This window comes from Lissotriton helveticus, chromosome 7 (assembly GCF_964261635.1).
Source record: "Lissotriton helveticus chromosome 7, aLisHel1.1, whole genome shotgun sequence".
Lineage (NCBI taxonomy): Eukaryota > Metazoa > Chordata > Amphibia > Caudata > Salamandridae > Lissotriton > Lissotriton helveticus.
This window is the reverse complement of record NC_136068.1, coordinates 1708658655-1708676320: the sequence shown is the minus strand read 5'-3', so window position 1 is coordinate 1708676320 and position 17666 is coordinate 1708658655. Positions and strand designations below refer to the sequence as shown.

At 42.0% G+C, this 17666-nt stretch overlaps 1 protein-coding gene across 1 annotated transcript in view; it reads left to right on the top strand.

Moving 5' to 3' along the window:
* The window catches only part of TYROBP (transmembrane immune signaling adaptor TYROBP), a 275022-nt gene extending 258394 nt beyond the window's left edge, over positions 1–16628 (top strand). Inside the window, exon 5 of the mRNA XM_078651029.1 lies at positions 16324–16628. Within this exon, the coding sequence (XP_078507155.1) occupies positions 16324–16374 (51 nt within the window). The 3' untranslated portion in view covers positions 16375–16628. The remainder of the gene's footprint in view (positions 1–16323) is intronic.
* The last annotated feature ends 1038 nt before the right edge of the window (positions 16629–17666 follow it).

Below are 17666 nucleotides of genomic sequence, written 5' to 3'. Positions count from 1 at the left end.
TCCTCCAGGTGACAACCACACCTTCACCGAACACATCAAGAAGGACATCCTCAATGATTTAATCTCACACTCAGGTCCGTATTTTGAAAACCACCCCTACACTTCCATTGTCGCAATTCCAAATCCCCACAGAGTTTGACCTAAAAATGAAGCAGCTTGGTCATCCTTTGCTACTTACACTGAAGAAGATATATATAAGATTATTAGGGCCCTCAAGCCTTCTAATAATTTCATCGTTCCTCTCCCCGCAAACGTCGTAAAAGACTTTACGCCTCTGCTTCTGCCTCTCTGGACCAAGATCATTAACAGTTCTCTTCAACAAGGCTGCATCCCGGATACCCTCAACGTGGGTCAAGTATCACCCATTCCAAACAAACCCACGGCGGACCCTACGGACCTAAAGAACTATTGCCCTATTTCCAATATTCCTACCTTGGCCAAATTACTGGAAAATGTGTACACCTCCAACTGACAAGTCATATTGATCATTTCGACCTTCTTAACAATCACCAATCAGGCTTCCGAGCAGGTCATAGTACCGAATCAGCCATGACACACATAATTGATGATGCGCTACAAATCCTTCATCGGAACGGAACTTGCCTACTCATACTACTAGACCTCTCATCTGCCTCTGATACCGTCAAACATGAGAACTTGATGGAGGTTCTAAAACACAGAATGGGTTTATCTGGGGCAGTCCTAAACTGATTTACCTATTTTCTACAAAACCGTACACAAAAATTCAAGGTCAACAACACCGTGTTCAAACCCGTGTCAGTAACGTTGGGAGTCCCGCAAGAGTCCTCACTTTCCCCAACACTGTTTAATCTCTTTATGGAACCTCTCACGGAAATGCTACACACGTCTAACGTACAATATCACATGTACGCTGACGACACACAACTATGTCTTAAGATCCACTTATAGAAGACATCAAGCTATTTAACTCAACACTAGGGAATACCCAGACATGGCTGGCGGAAAACAACCTCAAATTGAATGCCCTAAAAACCGAATTCCTTCTAATAGCTCCCCATTATGCAAGAATGGATTAAGCATCTTATGGCACTCAACGTTCAACCAACCCTGGGAATAACCCTTGACAGTAACCTCAATATGCAAAAGCATGTTAGCAACGCAACAAAGGGAGCAAACTTCCAGATAAACACACTGTGGAAGCTGAAACCCTTCCTTCCAGCCAATTACTTCAAGCAGGCAGTTCAAGCTCTAGTTTTTCCGAGAATTGAGTATGGAAGTGTCTCTCTGTGTGGCCTTCCGAAAGTCCCAACTGCACCTTTAAGAGCTTCATTAAATGCTGCTGCGAGACTCATCACTGGATCTAAAAGAAGGGCCCACATCTTCCCAGACCTAAAATCCTTGAATTGGCTACCACTGGATGCCAGAATTCATTTGAAAATAGCGCGTTTGATGCACAAAGCCCTGCATCACAAGGCACCCAGCTATCTGACACAGAAATTGATGATATCTGGTGGGATACGATCCTCAAGAAGTGCAGAAAGTCTACTTCTAAAACCGCAAAGATTCAACAAGAAGAAAACCTACAAGCGATCCTTCTCAGGGATGGCGCCCAGGATCTGGAATACCCGGGAAACATCCTTTACAACGCAACTTTTACCACGCAGTGCCTTTACGACACAACTTTTACAACGCAAACCATTACAACCCATTGCGCTGGGGGCGCTCTAGGATAGGGAATGTGTTTAATGTCCTATCCAACACCTTCCCTACTATCCACGGGGACTGGAGTTGGAATAGTAAACTAAACAATTCACTATCCAGCGCCTAAAAGCACTATGCGTTGTAATGGTATGCGTTGTAAAAACAGCGTTGTAAAAGCATGCGATGTAAAAGCATGTGTTGTAATGTCATACATCCGGAATACCCTACCCCCAGACACCAGACTTAACTCTTCTTCAGCATCTTTCAAAAAGGAAGTAAAAGCGATTCTCATGGCAACATTCCTCCTGAACATAATCTAAAGATATTTTGAGACCATACACACCCATGTTAATATTCCTTACTTTCGACAATGGCCCATTTAGAGTTTCTAATAGTCATTTCTATCCTTCACCGGATTAACAGGTTTGCTTCTTTGTTTTACTTTACCGCTTCATTGCTATATGACTTTATGTATACTTGTTTAACTTGCTTAACTGATGTATAAAGAACTTTACTATATGTAAAGCGCTCTGATACCCGCAAGGGTCTTGTCCGCCCTCTATAAAACTTTCAAAATAAATAAAATAAATATGTATTCTTTTTATGTTCTTAATACATTAAATGTATATTATTTACATTTTGTAATATTTTTTAATTTTTTTAACTGTTTAGGTATTATTAGTAATGTTTACCCCTCCGCTCTCCAACACTTTCCCTACAGTTGCAATTTTGGAGTTGGAATAGCAATTTGTACCTGTCTGCTATCCACATCTTTCCCTGGTGTTGCACTTATTGGAGTGGGAATAGTAATTTTTACCCCTCTGCTACCCAACATTGTCCCTACTGTTGCACTCACTGGAGTTGGAATAGTAAATGTAATTCCTCCGCTATCCAACACTTACCCTACTTTTGCACTCAACGGAGTGGGAATAGCAACTTTTACCCCTCCGCTATCCAACACTATCCCTACTGTTGCACTCTTAGGAGTGGGAATGGTAATTTTTACCCCGCCGCTGTCCAACACTTTCCCTACAGTTGCTATCACTGAAGTGGGAATAATAATTTTTACCCCTCCGCTATCCAACACTTTTCCTACTGTTGCACTGACTGGAGTTGGAATAGTAAATTCAATTTTTCCGCTATCCAACACTTACCCTACTTTCGAACTCACTGGAGTGTGAATAGTCATTTTTACCCCTCCGCTATCCAACACTTTCCCTACTGTTGCACTGACTGGAGTTGGAATAGTAAATTAAATGTTTCCGCTATCCAACACTTACCCTACTTTCGAACTCACTGGAGTGTGAATAGTCATTTTTACCCCTTCGGTATCCAACAATTTCCCTACTGTTGCACTCTTTGGAGTAGGAATAGTAATTTTTACCCCTCCGCTATCCAACACTTTCCCTACTGTTGCAGTCTTTGTAGTGGGAATAATAATTTTCTCCCCTCCGCTATCCAACACTTTCCCTAATGTTGCTATCACCGAAGTGGTAATAGTAATTTTTACCCCTCCGTTATCCAACACTTTCCCGACTGTTGCGCTCACTGGAGTTGGAATAGTACATTTAATTATTCCGCTATCTAACACTTTCCCTACTGTTTCACTTATTGTATTGGGAAATGTTAGTTTATGTTGTTTTTAATAGTTTAATGTTTTAATTTATTATATAAATTATTTTTATTTTAAATTATTGATATATGTATATATATAGTCTTTATATAATTTAAATGTTTTAAATTTAAATAAAGATAATAGTAAATAAATACTTCTTAAGTGAATATATGTATAAATTATTATGTTTGTGTGTTCATATTTTTTTTAATTAAGTTTGTTTGTTATATTTAGTTAAAATCTATAATACATTTAATTTATTTTGTTAAAAATAATATTAGTATTTATTTTATATTATTTTTTTAAATATTTTTTTTAATGTATATTTTTTACATCTATATTTCTTACCTCAATATTTTGCAGTCACTTTTTTCGTACTTACCTGTTAAGGTATGGGAGTCAATATTTTTGCAGTCAATATTTTTTTCTCAATATTTAGAACATTGATGTTTGTGACCAATATTCTGTCAATGACCTGCATCTACTTACTTGTCACTTGGGATCTTGTATAACTGTTCATCAAGAATCTAAGGAACCCATGTAGTGTGGAATCATGTTTTATGCTTGATATTTGCCCTTCCACTATGATACCTACATCCTTTTATACAGTTAGTCGAGTGCTACTATCTGATTATTATCGGGACTCTTTTAGCCTACCTTCAGTGGTTAACTCTTTTTGAATCTAGTTATTGTCGAATAGTCGTAGAGTGTTTTTGAATATATAAATAAGAAGGATATGGTCAATGACCAGAAAATTTTACCTGCCAGCAATGCCACCAAAGAGGAATTCAGGGTCATCAGTGGCCTAGCAATCCTGCCATGAGTAAACAGTCAATCACTCCTTCGGTGCAGCACTGGGAAGATCTTCCCTCCTTCATTTTTTCTAATATCATGGATATTAGGAAGGGTATTGATGTTTTTTTTATCCTCCATGTATTCTGGTGGAGTTTTTCGCCTTTCAACCTATTGAATTAGAAAATTATCTGAGGTCATTAAATCTGGATATCTTACTTGCATCTTATGTGAATTTAGTTCACTTATTCGTAAGTCTTGAAGCTAGGGTAAAGTTCCAAATTCTAGGCACTGTTCATGGGATGTTTCACAACTTATCACAGTATTTCTGTGCAAATGCCATAGCTTGTGTCAACCAAATAGACGTATGTTCTCTTCTTTAGCCAATCAATTGGTTATTCTTGGGCTTATGGATGTCAGGCTAGTAGGTTGTGCCTTCTCAGCGTTGGCAAATTCACTCTTAAACTCTTGAGTTGCACTTCCTCCCATATGCAAGCTTCTGCAAGAAGCTTAAAAACAACTCCCGGGCTACATCTTTTTTGTTAGTGCTCGAGATTGCCAAATTCAACACTTTAGTTAGTCAACTTCAAATTAGCACACATTTTGTGCATAAATGCACGATGTTCAAATCTGAGATGTTAATTGAAGATGTTTGCCAGACTAAAGCCATATTATCAAGAACGGCGATAACATTATTGCCGTTTTAGCGGCTGGAAACTGCAGCTAAAGCGTTGATAAGGGGCTTGATAATATGCCCTTGTGAATTACCATAGAAGCCCAGGTTCTGGTGTGAACATGGGCTACTATGGGAATTCCCAAGGGCATATTATCAAGCCCCTTATCGCCACTTTAGCGGCAGTTTTCTGCCGCTAAAGCGGCGATAATGTTATCGCCGTTCTTGATAATATGGCCCCGATGAGTTATTTAGACTTTGGCAGGTGGGGTACTCCTCAACTGACGGAGCGTGCATTATAGTCTCGGGGACTTGACATTCAGGAGATGGACATCTGCCACTTTAGTGACAGAATATCCCTTCTGCCACACTCTAAATAAGGCACTATAATCTGAACAGGGTGACATGCTTAAAAGCCCATTTTGTACCCATGCCAGAATTTTTCTGTGTGAAGTTTTAGATTTTACACTTTTGTTAGGAAAGTGTTGCAAAGTAGAAAGTCACAATGTATAAATAAATAAGCTTGAAAAACAGTGGAAGTAGATAATAGCGGTTGAATCTGGATGTAGAAATAGGTGTGCTAGAGAAGGATGCAAGTGAGAAAATCTCTTTGATCTCCAGTAGGTTGCCCTAACAAAATCCTGTTTTCTCACATGCTTGACCAATCTTGTTAGGTCCATGTCTGATCTCCAACTGCACATTCTCTTCTCTTCTGTGTGACAAAGTTTACTGAGGAAAATAATTTTCCTCTGAGTTTTTGGAAATGGATATATTGGTCACTTGAACAATATGCCTAGTATTTCTGTTTAAATAGTAGCCAGATATTGATGTTCCTCTGGAGGTGGCTGATATGGGTCTTTAAATTAACAATCAATCAGTCAACTAAGAAAGCAGCATCATCACAAAAAGGTTTCTTTATAGATAAGGATACATCAATTGAAGAAGTTGCTGACAAAGGCGATTTAAACTATCCTGGTAGATTAGATCTGAGCCATGATTTTATCGTTCAATTAAACCTACAAAAATATCAGCTGGAAAAAAGATTTTGCAATCAAGTCAGTCGGAACATTTGAAGAAGAAGCCTCGGTCAGCACTGAGGCATCACCATTTTATATCACAAAAATTCTAACTTCATGTTCCCCTTTCTTACTGCACCATTAGCTACACTAGGGATTTGATTGTGCGGATGCGGTTTAAGACTTGAAAATCCTACATACGAGATGGCCAAGTGTACCATGACACTAAGCTAGTTTATAAACATATTTGTTGACCTCTGAAAATGCCACCCTATCTTTTAGCACTGCATATGAAGATGGGTGCGTTTACCAATACGGTATTAACCTAAGGTCCGCCTATGATCAGTATTTTAGGACATTTCATCACCAGCTCTATTTACCAGAGATCAATATTTATGTTTATTCAAAGGTTAAATATTAGGAGCTGCTATCCGCCCTGCATTTCTGGAGAGTCCCTTGTCCTTCTTGACTTCCCAAGTTTTATTAGGTACTGGAATTCTGCAACTCAGCAACTGCACCGTTTTCCACAATATTATGGATTAGCTGCATTTGCCGTCTACTCCATCATCTTCTATATCATTTACAGATTTCAACAACAACATTTTGGGCTATTCCTTAAACAGATCAAAAGTTACTAAGGCCACTACCACAAGTGTTGAAGTGCAGGAAGGAGTTCACCTTCCCTTTGCTGAGTGCTGCATTTAAGTGTTAAACAGATATTAATGAGGTTCAGCTTCTGCTCAGTTAGTGATAACATTGTAAAGATGACAAAATAGTGAAGTTAAACTGTGACAAGTTGGGCCACATTAGGCTGTGTAATTTGTCCTTTATTGCCACAGAATTTGTTAACCTTGCTGCAGATTTTGTTCCTCCTCTGCCGCATAATTCAAGTGCCCTTCCTTGAATGTACAAGTAAAAATAAGGAATTGATATTAATATAAATATTTAAGATAAAGTGGAAATTCTGGATGTCCCATAATATGAGGCACAAGTGAGTTTTTCATCATACTTGATTTTGAATTATGCCTGAGCTGTAGAAAAAGGTTATAAATGTGCTGTCTTGAAGATGGTAAAAATTAAAAAAATCCACTGAAATATGACGTTGATGACAAGTTGTAACCCACGTACAGTTCATTTGCTATAGACAAGAAAGAAGAGTCAATGAAGAGGAATAGGGTATATATAAAAGTTGGAGATACAGACTCTTTTGTGATTACACCAAACAGCAGACTTCAATATTTTTTGTCTGGAATATGGTATGAGTAGCGCACGGGTTTATGAATATTGATATTTATGTACATAACTATATTTGTGTATAAAAAATCAATAAACCATTATGACACGACTGAGACTTTTGACGGGTAACTAATATTTTTATGGAGAATTAATTGCAATGTTGTTTAACCCAATGTGGGATTCATTTTTAAAAATAGGATTTCTTGGTAATAAGTGGGACTTTGAAAAGGCCTTTCCTGAGGACTGACTCACTAGTTTTCTTTGCAGATTCTTACACATCTCACATATGGTCTCTAATAATGGTGCAGTTAGTAAATACTTTGTACTTGAGTGTTAGCCTGAAAAATATCAGAGGGCTCAAAAAGAGTTGTTTTCATCCATGGTGAAGACAGAAGGTCGAAACAAACATTGGCAAAGCCAAGAGTTCTTACCTACGCGAGAGCTATTGGTTTTGGCAATTATTTTAAGCATGTAGTACACCTGTGTGGCTGTTAATCAGCATGGCTAAAAGTTAGTGCCGTGGAGTGGAGTACATTGGGGTAGACCAGAGTTTGCCAGATTGGGGTACACTGGAGTAGAGTAGAGTGGGGTAGACTGGAGTGGGGTAGCACGAAGTAGACTGGAGTGGAGTATAGTGAATTAGATTGAAGCTAAGTGGGGTAGATTGGAGTGGGCTGGGATGGGGTGGGGTACAGTGGAGTGGATTGGGGCAGATGTGAGTGCAGTTGGGTTCATTTGGTCAGCCTGGAGAAGAGTGTGGTAGATTGGAGTGGAGTGGGTTAGATTGATGTATTTTGGAGTAGATTGGGGTAGACGGGAGTGGGGTGGAGTGGAGTGGGGACGGATTAGGATAGATTTGAGTGGAGTAGATTGCAATAGAGTGGAGTGTGGTGGTGTGGGGCAGAGTGAAGTGGTTTAGACTGGAGTTTAGCAAGGGAGATTGGAGTGTGGTGGAGTCGGGTAGATTAGGGTGAAGTGGAGTGGAGTAGGTAGATTGGACTGGAGAGGTGTGGGGTAGAATGGAGTAGAGTGGGGAAGAGTGAGTGGATTTGAGTGTTGCATATTGGATTAGAGTGGGGCTAGATTGGGGTAGATTTGATTGGAATAGGGTCCATTGGAGTCAGGTAGAATGGAGAGAGGTAAACTGCAGTGGGGTAGATTGGGGTAGAGTGAAGTGGGTGGATTGGGGTAGAGTGCATTGGTGTAGGGTGGAATAGGGCAGAGTGGAGTCAGGTGGATTAGGGGAGAATGGAGTGGGGAAGATTAGGTGGATTGGAGTGTGGTAGATTAGAATGAAGTGGGGTAGATTGGTGTAGATTTGAGTGGAGTGGGGTAGATTGGAAGCCAGTAAACTGGGATAGAGTGGAGTCCGGTAAATTGGGGTAGAGTGGAGTGAGGTAAATTTGGGTAGATTGGTGCAGAGTGGAGAAAATTTGGATAGACTGGAGTGGGAAAGAGTAAGGTAGATCGGAATGGATTGGAATGAAGTGGAGTCAGGTAGGTTATGGTGGAGTGGGGTAGATTGGGGTGGAGATGAAGTGGGGTATTTTGGGGTGGCGTGGTATAGATTGGAGTGAAGTGGTGTGGAATTGAGAGAGTAGATTGGAGTGGTGTAGATTGGGGTAGAGCGGTGTGTGGTAGATTAGGGTTGAAGGGACGGGGGTAGATGGAGTGGGGTAAATTGAAGAGTGGGGTAGATTGTGGTGGAGAGGGATAATTTGGAGTGAAGTGGGATAGATTGGAGTGGAGTAAACTGGTGTGGAGTGGGGTAGATTGGAGTGAAGTGGAGTGGGTAAGATTGGTGTGGAGTGCGGGGATTGGGGTAGACTCAAATGGAGTGGAGTTAGGTAGATTGGAGTGGAGTGGAGTAGATTGGGGTAGAGTGGAGTGGAGTTGAGTAGTGGGAAGTGGAGTACATTGTAATAGAGTGGAGTGTGATAGATTGGAGTGGAGTGGGGTAGATTGGAGTGGAGTGGGGTAGATCAGGGTAGATTGTAGTGAAATGGAGTTGGATAGATTGGGGTGGAATGGAGTGGAGCGGGCACAATTGGAATGGGGTAGATTGGGTAGAGTGGAGTGCATGGGAGTAGAGTGGAGGAGTGTAGAGCGGCTTAGAGTATAGTGGATTGGATTTGGAGTGGCATGGCATGGAGTAGCATAGAATGTCTTAGAGTGGGGTGTGTAGAGTGCAGTGGCATGAAGTGGAGTGTCATAGAATGTAGTGGCACAGAGTGGAGAGGCATGGAGTAGAGTGTCATATAGTGGAGTAGCGTTCAGTGGAGTAGAGTTTGGAGTAGTGTAGAGTGGCGTAATGTGGATTATGCATGGTTTGGTATCCCCCTGCCATTTCAGGCAACACCTTTTCAATTGAAACTACCATTACATTTCCACAAACATACAGTTTTACTGCTGCACAAATGATAGTGTCATCATCTAGTGTATTGATGTGTTTTGATCATATTAAAATGTGTGTTTCCACTACACTTCCTAATTACAAAATAATTTACTTAATTTGTACTTTCCTAATTCTGATATATTCTGAAATATGAGCACAGTTAATTGTTGTTGTGTGCTAGATAACAGTCTTTCCTTCCCCATGTAGATTGTCACTTAAGTGTACTCACTTTGAAGTCAGAGAAAGAAAAGAAAACACCAAACTCCCTTGAAAGGCAGAGCCTGCCATTTGGCTTCTGTCTTTGAATGCACAACAAATGTGACAAGATAGGAACAATATTTAAAGGTCTCAGAAGGATACGCCAGTAGTCGGAAGGATACAGCAATAAACAAGCAATACTTGACCGAACAGAAAAACTGGAAAACCTAAATCAAATAAAGCCTGCAAATAGAAAGCATGCAAATGTGAGTTACAAACCACAAATAAAATGGTTAGCATAGGGTGGAATGCATTCCCAGGGAAGCATTCAAAATCCCCACAAGTTGTTGGCAAACCAGACAACTGTGGTGTCTGTTGCACTGTCTAGTAGGCTTCAACTTAAAAGGGTGGTGTGTAAACACATTTTACCTAGTTCAACCCCTATCGACAGAGCGGAGATCTCTAACCCCTGCAACTGTGAGTGGCAAAATGAAGCGAAAAAACAGCTCTAAAGTCTTTGCTGATGTGCTAAAGGCCCCTATGATAGGTTCCTAAAACAGCTCACTGTCCCTTGATTCCACTTGAACATGGCCAAGGCAGCAAATAAGACTTATATTTAAACGACAACGAATGAAAATGCCCCAGTAACTCTTCTGCACAGGCACACTCCAGACTGAAGAGACTGCTTAGCCAAATAAGCAAGTGACAAACGAGAAACCCAAATGCTTGTCTCAAAAAATAATGACTGCTACGGAGTAGGTGGCAACAAACCCTTAGCAAGGCAGCACCATGACTTCTGCGAACACCAGATTAAACAGAAGACTACTGAGGACCTTTTCAAAAAAAAAAATAATTGGATGTTCAACCTTTGTATTGAAATGTTTATTGACGCAACCGGAGCAAAAGACTGATGGCATTGTTTAGCCTTGAGAAAGCCCTGTCGCCATCTGCCACATAGGGCGAAACACGTGTCTGCTGTCTTTTCTCTTTTCAATAAAACATTTTTTACAGTCAAAAACAAGAGCGAAATGGACTAATTAAATGGTGAACAGACACAATATGGAATAATAGTTTCTATCAGCAAAATACCCAACGCTTTGGGTGGTTGGCAAGATTTAGGGAGGGGATGGTGACAATCCCTTGAACACCAGGAAACTTGTAGGGTGGATGAAACATCTAATTCAAGAAATTCCAATTCTGTACTGGAATTTTACCCATTGCTTACTTTGGGGGAGCACGTGGCTCCAAGTGTTACATGGGAAGCAGGGGTGGTGATGGCTCAAACTGAACCTACAATTGCCTGTCCTCCCATGGGAGACACAGACTTGGTGGATATTGCCGAGCCCGGTAGCATTCCGGCTGTGACGGACCCATTTGTTAGGGTTCTCAGTTGGAATGTGGCTGGTCTGGACAGGAAATTGGCCCTGCCTGACTGGAACGCTCTGGTGGAGGATTACTCCATATGTTTGTTCCAGGAAACCTGGTGTAGGGAGCCCCCTCACAAGGCGGGTTATTCATCCCATCATATACCGGCAGTACAACCAGAGAGTGGTAGGGGTCGTCCCTCGGGAGGCCTCCTGGTTTGGGTAGCCACTGCACTTAACTGTAGGGTGGAGGAGCATGATACCCAGTGTCCGGACCTCCTTAATATCATATTGAAAAATCCAAAGGGTCAGGCTATCCTAAATATTTTTAATATTTACGCCCGAGGTATGAAGGGGGGTAGAGAATCCCCGACCATAGCCCGCCTGGAGGCCCTGCTTCGATCCTCTCCACATAAGCATCGCACTTTGGTCGCGGGCGATTTCAACTGCACCTTCGAGCCTCTAGGCCCTGAAGTTCTTCAGGATCAAGAGGTTGACGACAATAGATGGGGTATACCCTCCCTAGAGCTTAGCCCAATTAAAAAATGGACGGAAGTGGTGCTCCATGTTAATTCGATCACAATCGAGTTTGACCTGAGGGCCCTTAATGGTAGGTCTAGTTCCGACAAAAAGGGAGCCCACACATATAACAGGCCCGGGCATACGTCTAGAATTGATTATTTCCTCCTTGACATCCACTTATGGAGCATGGTTAAGGATATGGTTATCATACCCTCTGTTGAGAGTGACCACAACCTTCTCTCGCTTACCCTGACCCATAGGTGCCTAGACGGTATAGGTAGCAGAACCTCTTGTTCTCCTGTCCCGGACATGTCGATAGTTTCAAATTGCGGTCGACGGTTAAAGTGGGCTAAGCTGTCGCTCTCAGCGGAGAAAACATCCTCTATATCGCAGCTTTTAGTTGCAGTACTAGAAAACCTTGACCCTTTGGGGGGAGGGTTGGTGGATGTGTCTGCCAGATTTTGTAACTTAACTCTGGCTCTTAGCGATCTTTTTATTGTATCAGGTAGCACCAATGGGAAGAAATCAGGTCCCCGGGCAGGACAAGGCTGGTTTAACCGCAAGTGCAGAGAGGCGAAGGCCTTGCTTGTTGATGCCGTTAAATCTAAATCCCAAATTAGGATTAGGGAGGCCCGTAGGTTATACTCACACTGCCAGAAAATAGCTAAGGAAGAGTGGGAGGACAACTTTTGGCAGGATCTCTTGACTGCCAGTCGAGGGAGAGATGCCAAAAGGTTTTGGGACTTGGTGGGTAGTAGGAATCGCCCCGACGATACCTTGAGGACTTGTTCTATCACTGCCAAGGCGTGGTTCGATCACTTTTTGGCTCTCTACTGTGCTATTGAAGGCACACTCAATGATCATTTTATTCTTCCTCCCTACTCTCTGGACAGAGATACGGATCTTTTTTCTGCACGTGAGGTTCCGAACTTGATTAAAACTGTTACTCCACTAAAAGTAGCTGGCCCGGATGGGTTACCAGGGGACCTTCTTCGTGCTTATCCAGGTGAATGGGGGGCGTTGGTCTCTGCTCTTTTAAATGCCATCATTGAGGGAGGATCTGTACCAGAGTCCTGGAAAGGGGCAGAGGTAGTCCCAATTTTTAAAAAGGGTAGTCGGGATTTACCAGGAAATTACAGGCCAATAAGCCTTATAGATTCGACTAGGTGGCGGGAAAAGCAATTCTAGGGAGGATTCTTTCATGGGTGGATGACAACCACATTTTGTCCGAGATGCAGGCTGGGTTCCGCTCAGGTACAGGAACAATTGAACAAGTCTTTAGACTCCTGTTAATATATTGGAAGGTGGTGGTGCTGGGCAAAGGCAGTCTTTATCTGGCCTTTATAGACCTGAAGACTGCCTTTGACCTAGTTCCTAGGGAGGAACTCTGGAGGGTGTTGTATGGTCTTGGGATGCCCCCTCACATCTTGAACCTCCTCATGAAATTGCATAATGCCAACTATGCCCAGGTTAGATGGGGTTTGAATGGGGAGAAGACCGATAAGATCCGGGTTGATAGGGGTGTCCGGCAGGGCTGTGTTCTAGCTCCCACCCTATTCTCGCTCTATGTGAATGGGGTGGTAGAGCATCTGCTTGAAGAACCTGCAGACGCCCCCACATTGGGTGGCGTTAAGATCCCAACCCTGTTGTTTGCCGACGACACCCTTCTCATCTCGAAAACTCCCCAAGGCCTCCAGAAGCTCCTGAACCGGTTTCAGGATTTTTGTGTAACCAGAGGACTTGTCATAAATGTGGACAAAACTAAATATCTAGTCATGCACCCTCCCAGGAAACTTGGCAGCCCCCCCATCCTGAATTCTATCCCCCTTGAAAAAGTTTCAGAATTCGATTACCTGGGAATACGTTTGAGTGACGGTATGAACTGGATTCCCCACATCAATAAAATGACTCTGGGTCATAAAAGAGTGGGGGGAGCCTTGTTAAAGGAGTATAACACTTCATCTAAACACTGTGTAGCTCCGATAATCGATATATACAAGGCTAGAGCAGTATCTGCATCACTCTATGGAGCAGAGTTATGGGGTCTGGGCAACATGGAGTCTCTGTCTAAGGCTGAGAACAAATTTATCAAGGACCTACTGGCAATCCCGATGAGCACCCCGACAGTCCGGTGCTTATGGACGCGGGCTGTAAACCAATCAAGGACTTGGCCCGCCTCAGGCCTCTCTTATTGTGGGCCCGCCTGTGGAGGGTTCCGGAACTAAAATCCTATGCAGACGGGCTGGTAGAGGTAATGCATTCGGATGGCTGGCAGAAGATTAAATGGCTAAGGGACATTAAACACCTGCTTGGGGACCTGGGATTGGGTTCATATTGGTCCACTCACTCAGCTCCGCCGAAGGAGGCTCTGAAAAAAATATATTGGGAATGGGTTTCCTCAAAGCTCATCAGCAACCAGCATCACTGTAATTCCACCGTAGCTTACTTGAGAATAAAAGATGTTGTTGCCTTCGAACCCTTTTTGGACATTATTACCATCCCAATGGACCGGGCCCTATATATTAAATTTAGACTAGGGACCTTACCCCTAGCTGATCTCCTCTCCAGATGGAACTTGAACAAGCTGGTATCACGCAATTGTGCCCTGTGTACTGACAGACCCGAAACCGTGGCACACTTCCTCCTTGAATGTCCGGACTATGTGCGCCCCAGATCCTATTGGCTCAAACCACTTTGTAAAGCGTTGGGTACCCGTCTGTATTCAGTGGCTTTACGTATTTTACTGACTGATACAGCTCCTCCCATTGTTTGCGCTGTTTCCAAATTTTTTAAATGGGCCTGGTTGATTCGCTTAAAAAGACTGTCTATACCGATTTAATGCCTTTTTAAACCTATTTATCATGTTTCATATGTCACTTTTATTGATGTTTTATATTTACAGTCTATGTTTTATGATGTGCTGTTTTATATATTTTTGTGTAATGCTTTTATGATATAAGCATATCGAAATAAAGCTATCAACCAACCAATCTCAAATATTCAGATAATAAGGATTCATCCTTGCTGACCAACTATCTATCTGAAATGAAGGAACACATGCTCTTATATAACCTCACTTGTTTTTGTGAAGCTATCACGTTCCAGAGCTTCGAGCACAGTTCCCTCAATCCCTTCAACCCTTTAGGAATCATCATCTAGACCTCAGGACCCCTGGACCTGCTGCTTTTGTTGGAACTCCTTGACGAATAAGTGCCTTCTGTGAATACCAAAATGAGTAACTTACTCATTTTGAGTAACTTACTCATTTTGTGTAACATCATTTTGAGTAACTTACTCGTTTTTGGTATTCATTAAGGCACTTACTCATTGATGAGTAAGTGCCTTCTGTGAATACAAAAATGAGTAAGTGCCTTCTGTGAATACCAAAATGGTAGTAAGTTTAGGGTTTTGTCTTAAGTTAGTTCTGTGAATCGGGCCCAAGATGTGTAAACAACTGGCAATGGCCTCCGCCCTTTTCCCTAAAGCACCCAGCTCATACCCTGTAACGCGATGAAAAAGACATAATTATAAGCTAACCAAATATAGCACTAGAACACACAATCTGTAAAAGATAATTGTACACAAAAGAAGACGCCTTTCTCCAGTGATAGCACAAGAATCATGTGGAAATCACAAGACAACAAAAAGCTGACAAGGACTTTCCATGGGCAGAATGTGCTGAATACATCAGGCAAATCATACCCTGATATCACATGAGATAACATAATATCACACAAATGACACTTATGCATAAGCAAATGTCTACTTTTTTGTGCCGGCCCGGTCAAGAGAAAAGGAAAGACTTCTGCATAGGGAAACTCCAAATTCAAACAGGGCACACCACCAAAAGATCTTCGGCTGTTTATACACAGCGTTTACGCCTAATTGTATGTGTTTTGGTACAAGGCAACAAACAAACAATAAACAAAAAGACACAGCCAACAGGTTACCAGTTCCTACAGCATCATTGGTGGCTAAACAACACACTAGGGGCCAGATGTAGGAGCCTAAATACCGGTCGGTAACGGCCGATTTCGGATTTGGCATGTAGGGGGCACGTCATTTACAGAATCGGTAAATTTACCGATTCGGTAAATATACAGAATCGGTAAAATACCGAATCTGTAAATTTACCGATTCTGTAAATGAGATGTAGGTGGCACTTCAAAAAGTGCCACAGGCCCTTAAGACCTGTGCAATGTGACACACAGACATGCCCTTAGGGCATGTATGTGTGCCACATGTTACACGTGCCTGTATTCGGGGTGCTAGAGGGTGTCAAAGTGACACCCCCTGCACCCTTGCAGGATTCGGAATTTACCGAATCTGTAAATACCGAATCGGTATTGCCCATTGAGTCCTATGGGCTTCAAGGCCCATAGGAATCAATGGGCAATACCGATTTTTACAGATTCGGTATTGCAAAAATAAATTCACCTACATCTCCCTCCTTCTAATTTACCGATTCATAAATACTGAATCGGTAAAATTCGGTATTTATGAGTCGGTAAATTAGAATTACCTACATCTAGCCCTAGGAGTTGGGCAGCACTCTGTTGACCAGTAGCATGAGAGACACTCACAAACTCATAGTAGCAGTGCCGAAAGCTAACCCTTTCAGGACTGCTACTGAACCATGATTCATGGTAATGTCTGCAGGTTTGTATGCATGAGTGAGTGTGACAACCTCATGTTTGATGTAACAGGGGGGGAATAACAATCCCCTAACTAGGCAATACAAACACCTCCCATGCCCTTAACAATGTCCTGTTTGATCCACGCGCCCCAGGCTTGTTTTCATGACCCCCTTCTTTCTCCTCTTCCCATAGGAGCTGCAAGATCACAGATCGGATGTTTACAGCGACTTGAGCCACAAGTGAGATTCCAGCTCATCAAGTCCCTGGATGATGGGCAGGTCCAGCATGTTGTCAAGAGCATCATTGTCACATCTCGGCTTCAGCCTCTCCTGGGCTCATACTGTGTTTTCATAACTTTACTCACTGGAACTTTGTTTTAATTCTTCAACATTTAAGCCCTCTGTTGTTTACTGAGTATTATATTATTTTTTAACATTCAAGCTTACAGCTGGCCATTACATTTAGCTCATAAATAAACTTACATATGTTCCCACACATTTTTAATGACGTGATCTCATCTTAGTTCCTGCAGAAGCAGGTGTAAATTACTTCATGTGTAAGTTATGTGCATTTTTTGATTGTGAGTTTACAATGATTTGTTTAAATGACCGAAACTTTCAACTACTGCATGGCAGACCTCCAATATGTTACTCATGCCGGCAAACGGATTGATGATGCCTACTTTGTAACCAAACGTGAATATTCCATGCAGTGTATGAAGTACACATTTGGAGGGTCAGGAAACTTGCAAAACAAACCTTCCACCGAAATCTTCTTTCTTTAAATTCTAACCATACTTTCTCTTTATGCCTTGATTTTATCTCTAAAGAGGGCTTGTAAAGGAAATTTCAAGGACTCCAATACCTGATCGTCTACCACCGAACCTATCCCTCTATCTTCTTACAGCAGAAAGGTAGCCAGCCTCCCTACAGGTCCATCATAATTACAGTCTTTATTTTTACTTTTTAGAAACAACTGCTATACATTTTAAGATTAGTTTGAAAAAAAAAGTTTACATTATGGGTGCTTGAACAGTTTTTATGTTAACCCTAGCATCCACTGCAAATATTTCTGGTGACGTTCAGTAACAAAATATCTCTGGAAGGATGTAGGGCCACATGTATTACCTTCAGGTTCTCCGACTTTCAAATTGCGATTTTTAGCGACTCGCAATTTGCGAGTTGCAGAACCTGATGTACAACAATGGCACAGACAGTGTTTGCGATTCCCAAATGGGTCATAAGGAAACTGCTTCATTAATAATCATGCAGCAGGTCACAATTTGCGACCCATTCGGAATAGCCGATCACAAGGATGGTGGCCAGCTGGGGTCAGCATACCACCATGCCTGTGAATGCTTTTTAAATAAAGGTGTTTTTTTAAATGCAGCCCGTTTTCCTTAAATTGAAAACCGGATGCATTCCCAAAATTAAAAAGAAAAGTTTTTTTTACAGTGGTCAGGGGTCCGTAGACCACTGCCTGCTCTGAAAAAATGTTGGAGGCCCCATTCACAAAGGTTGGGGACCTCTTCCGCC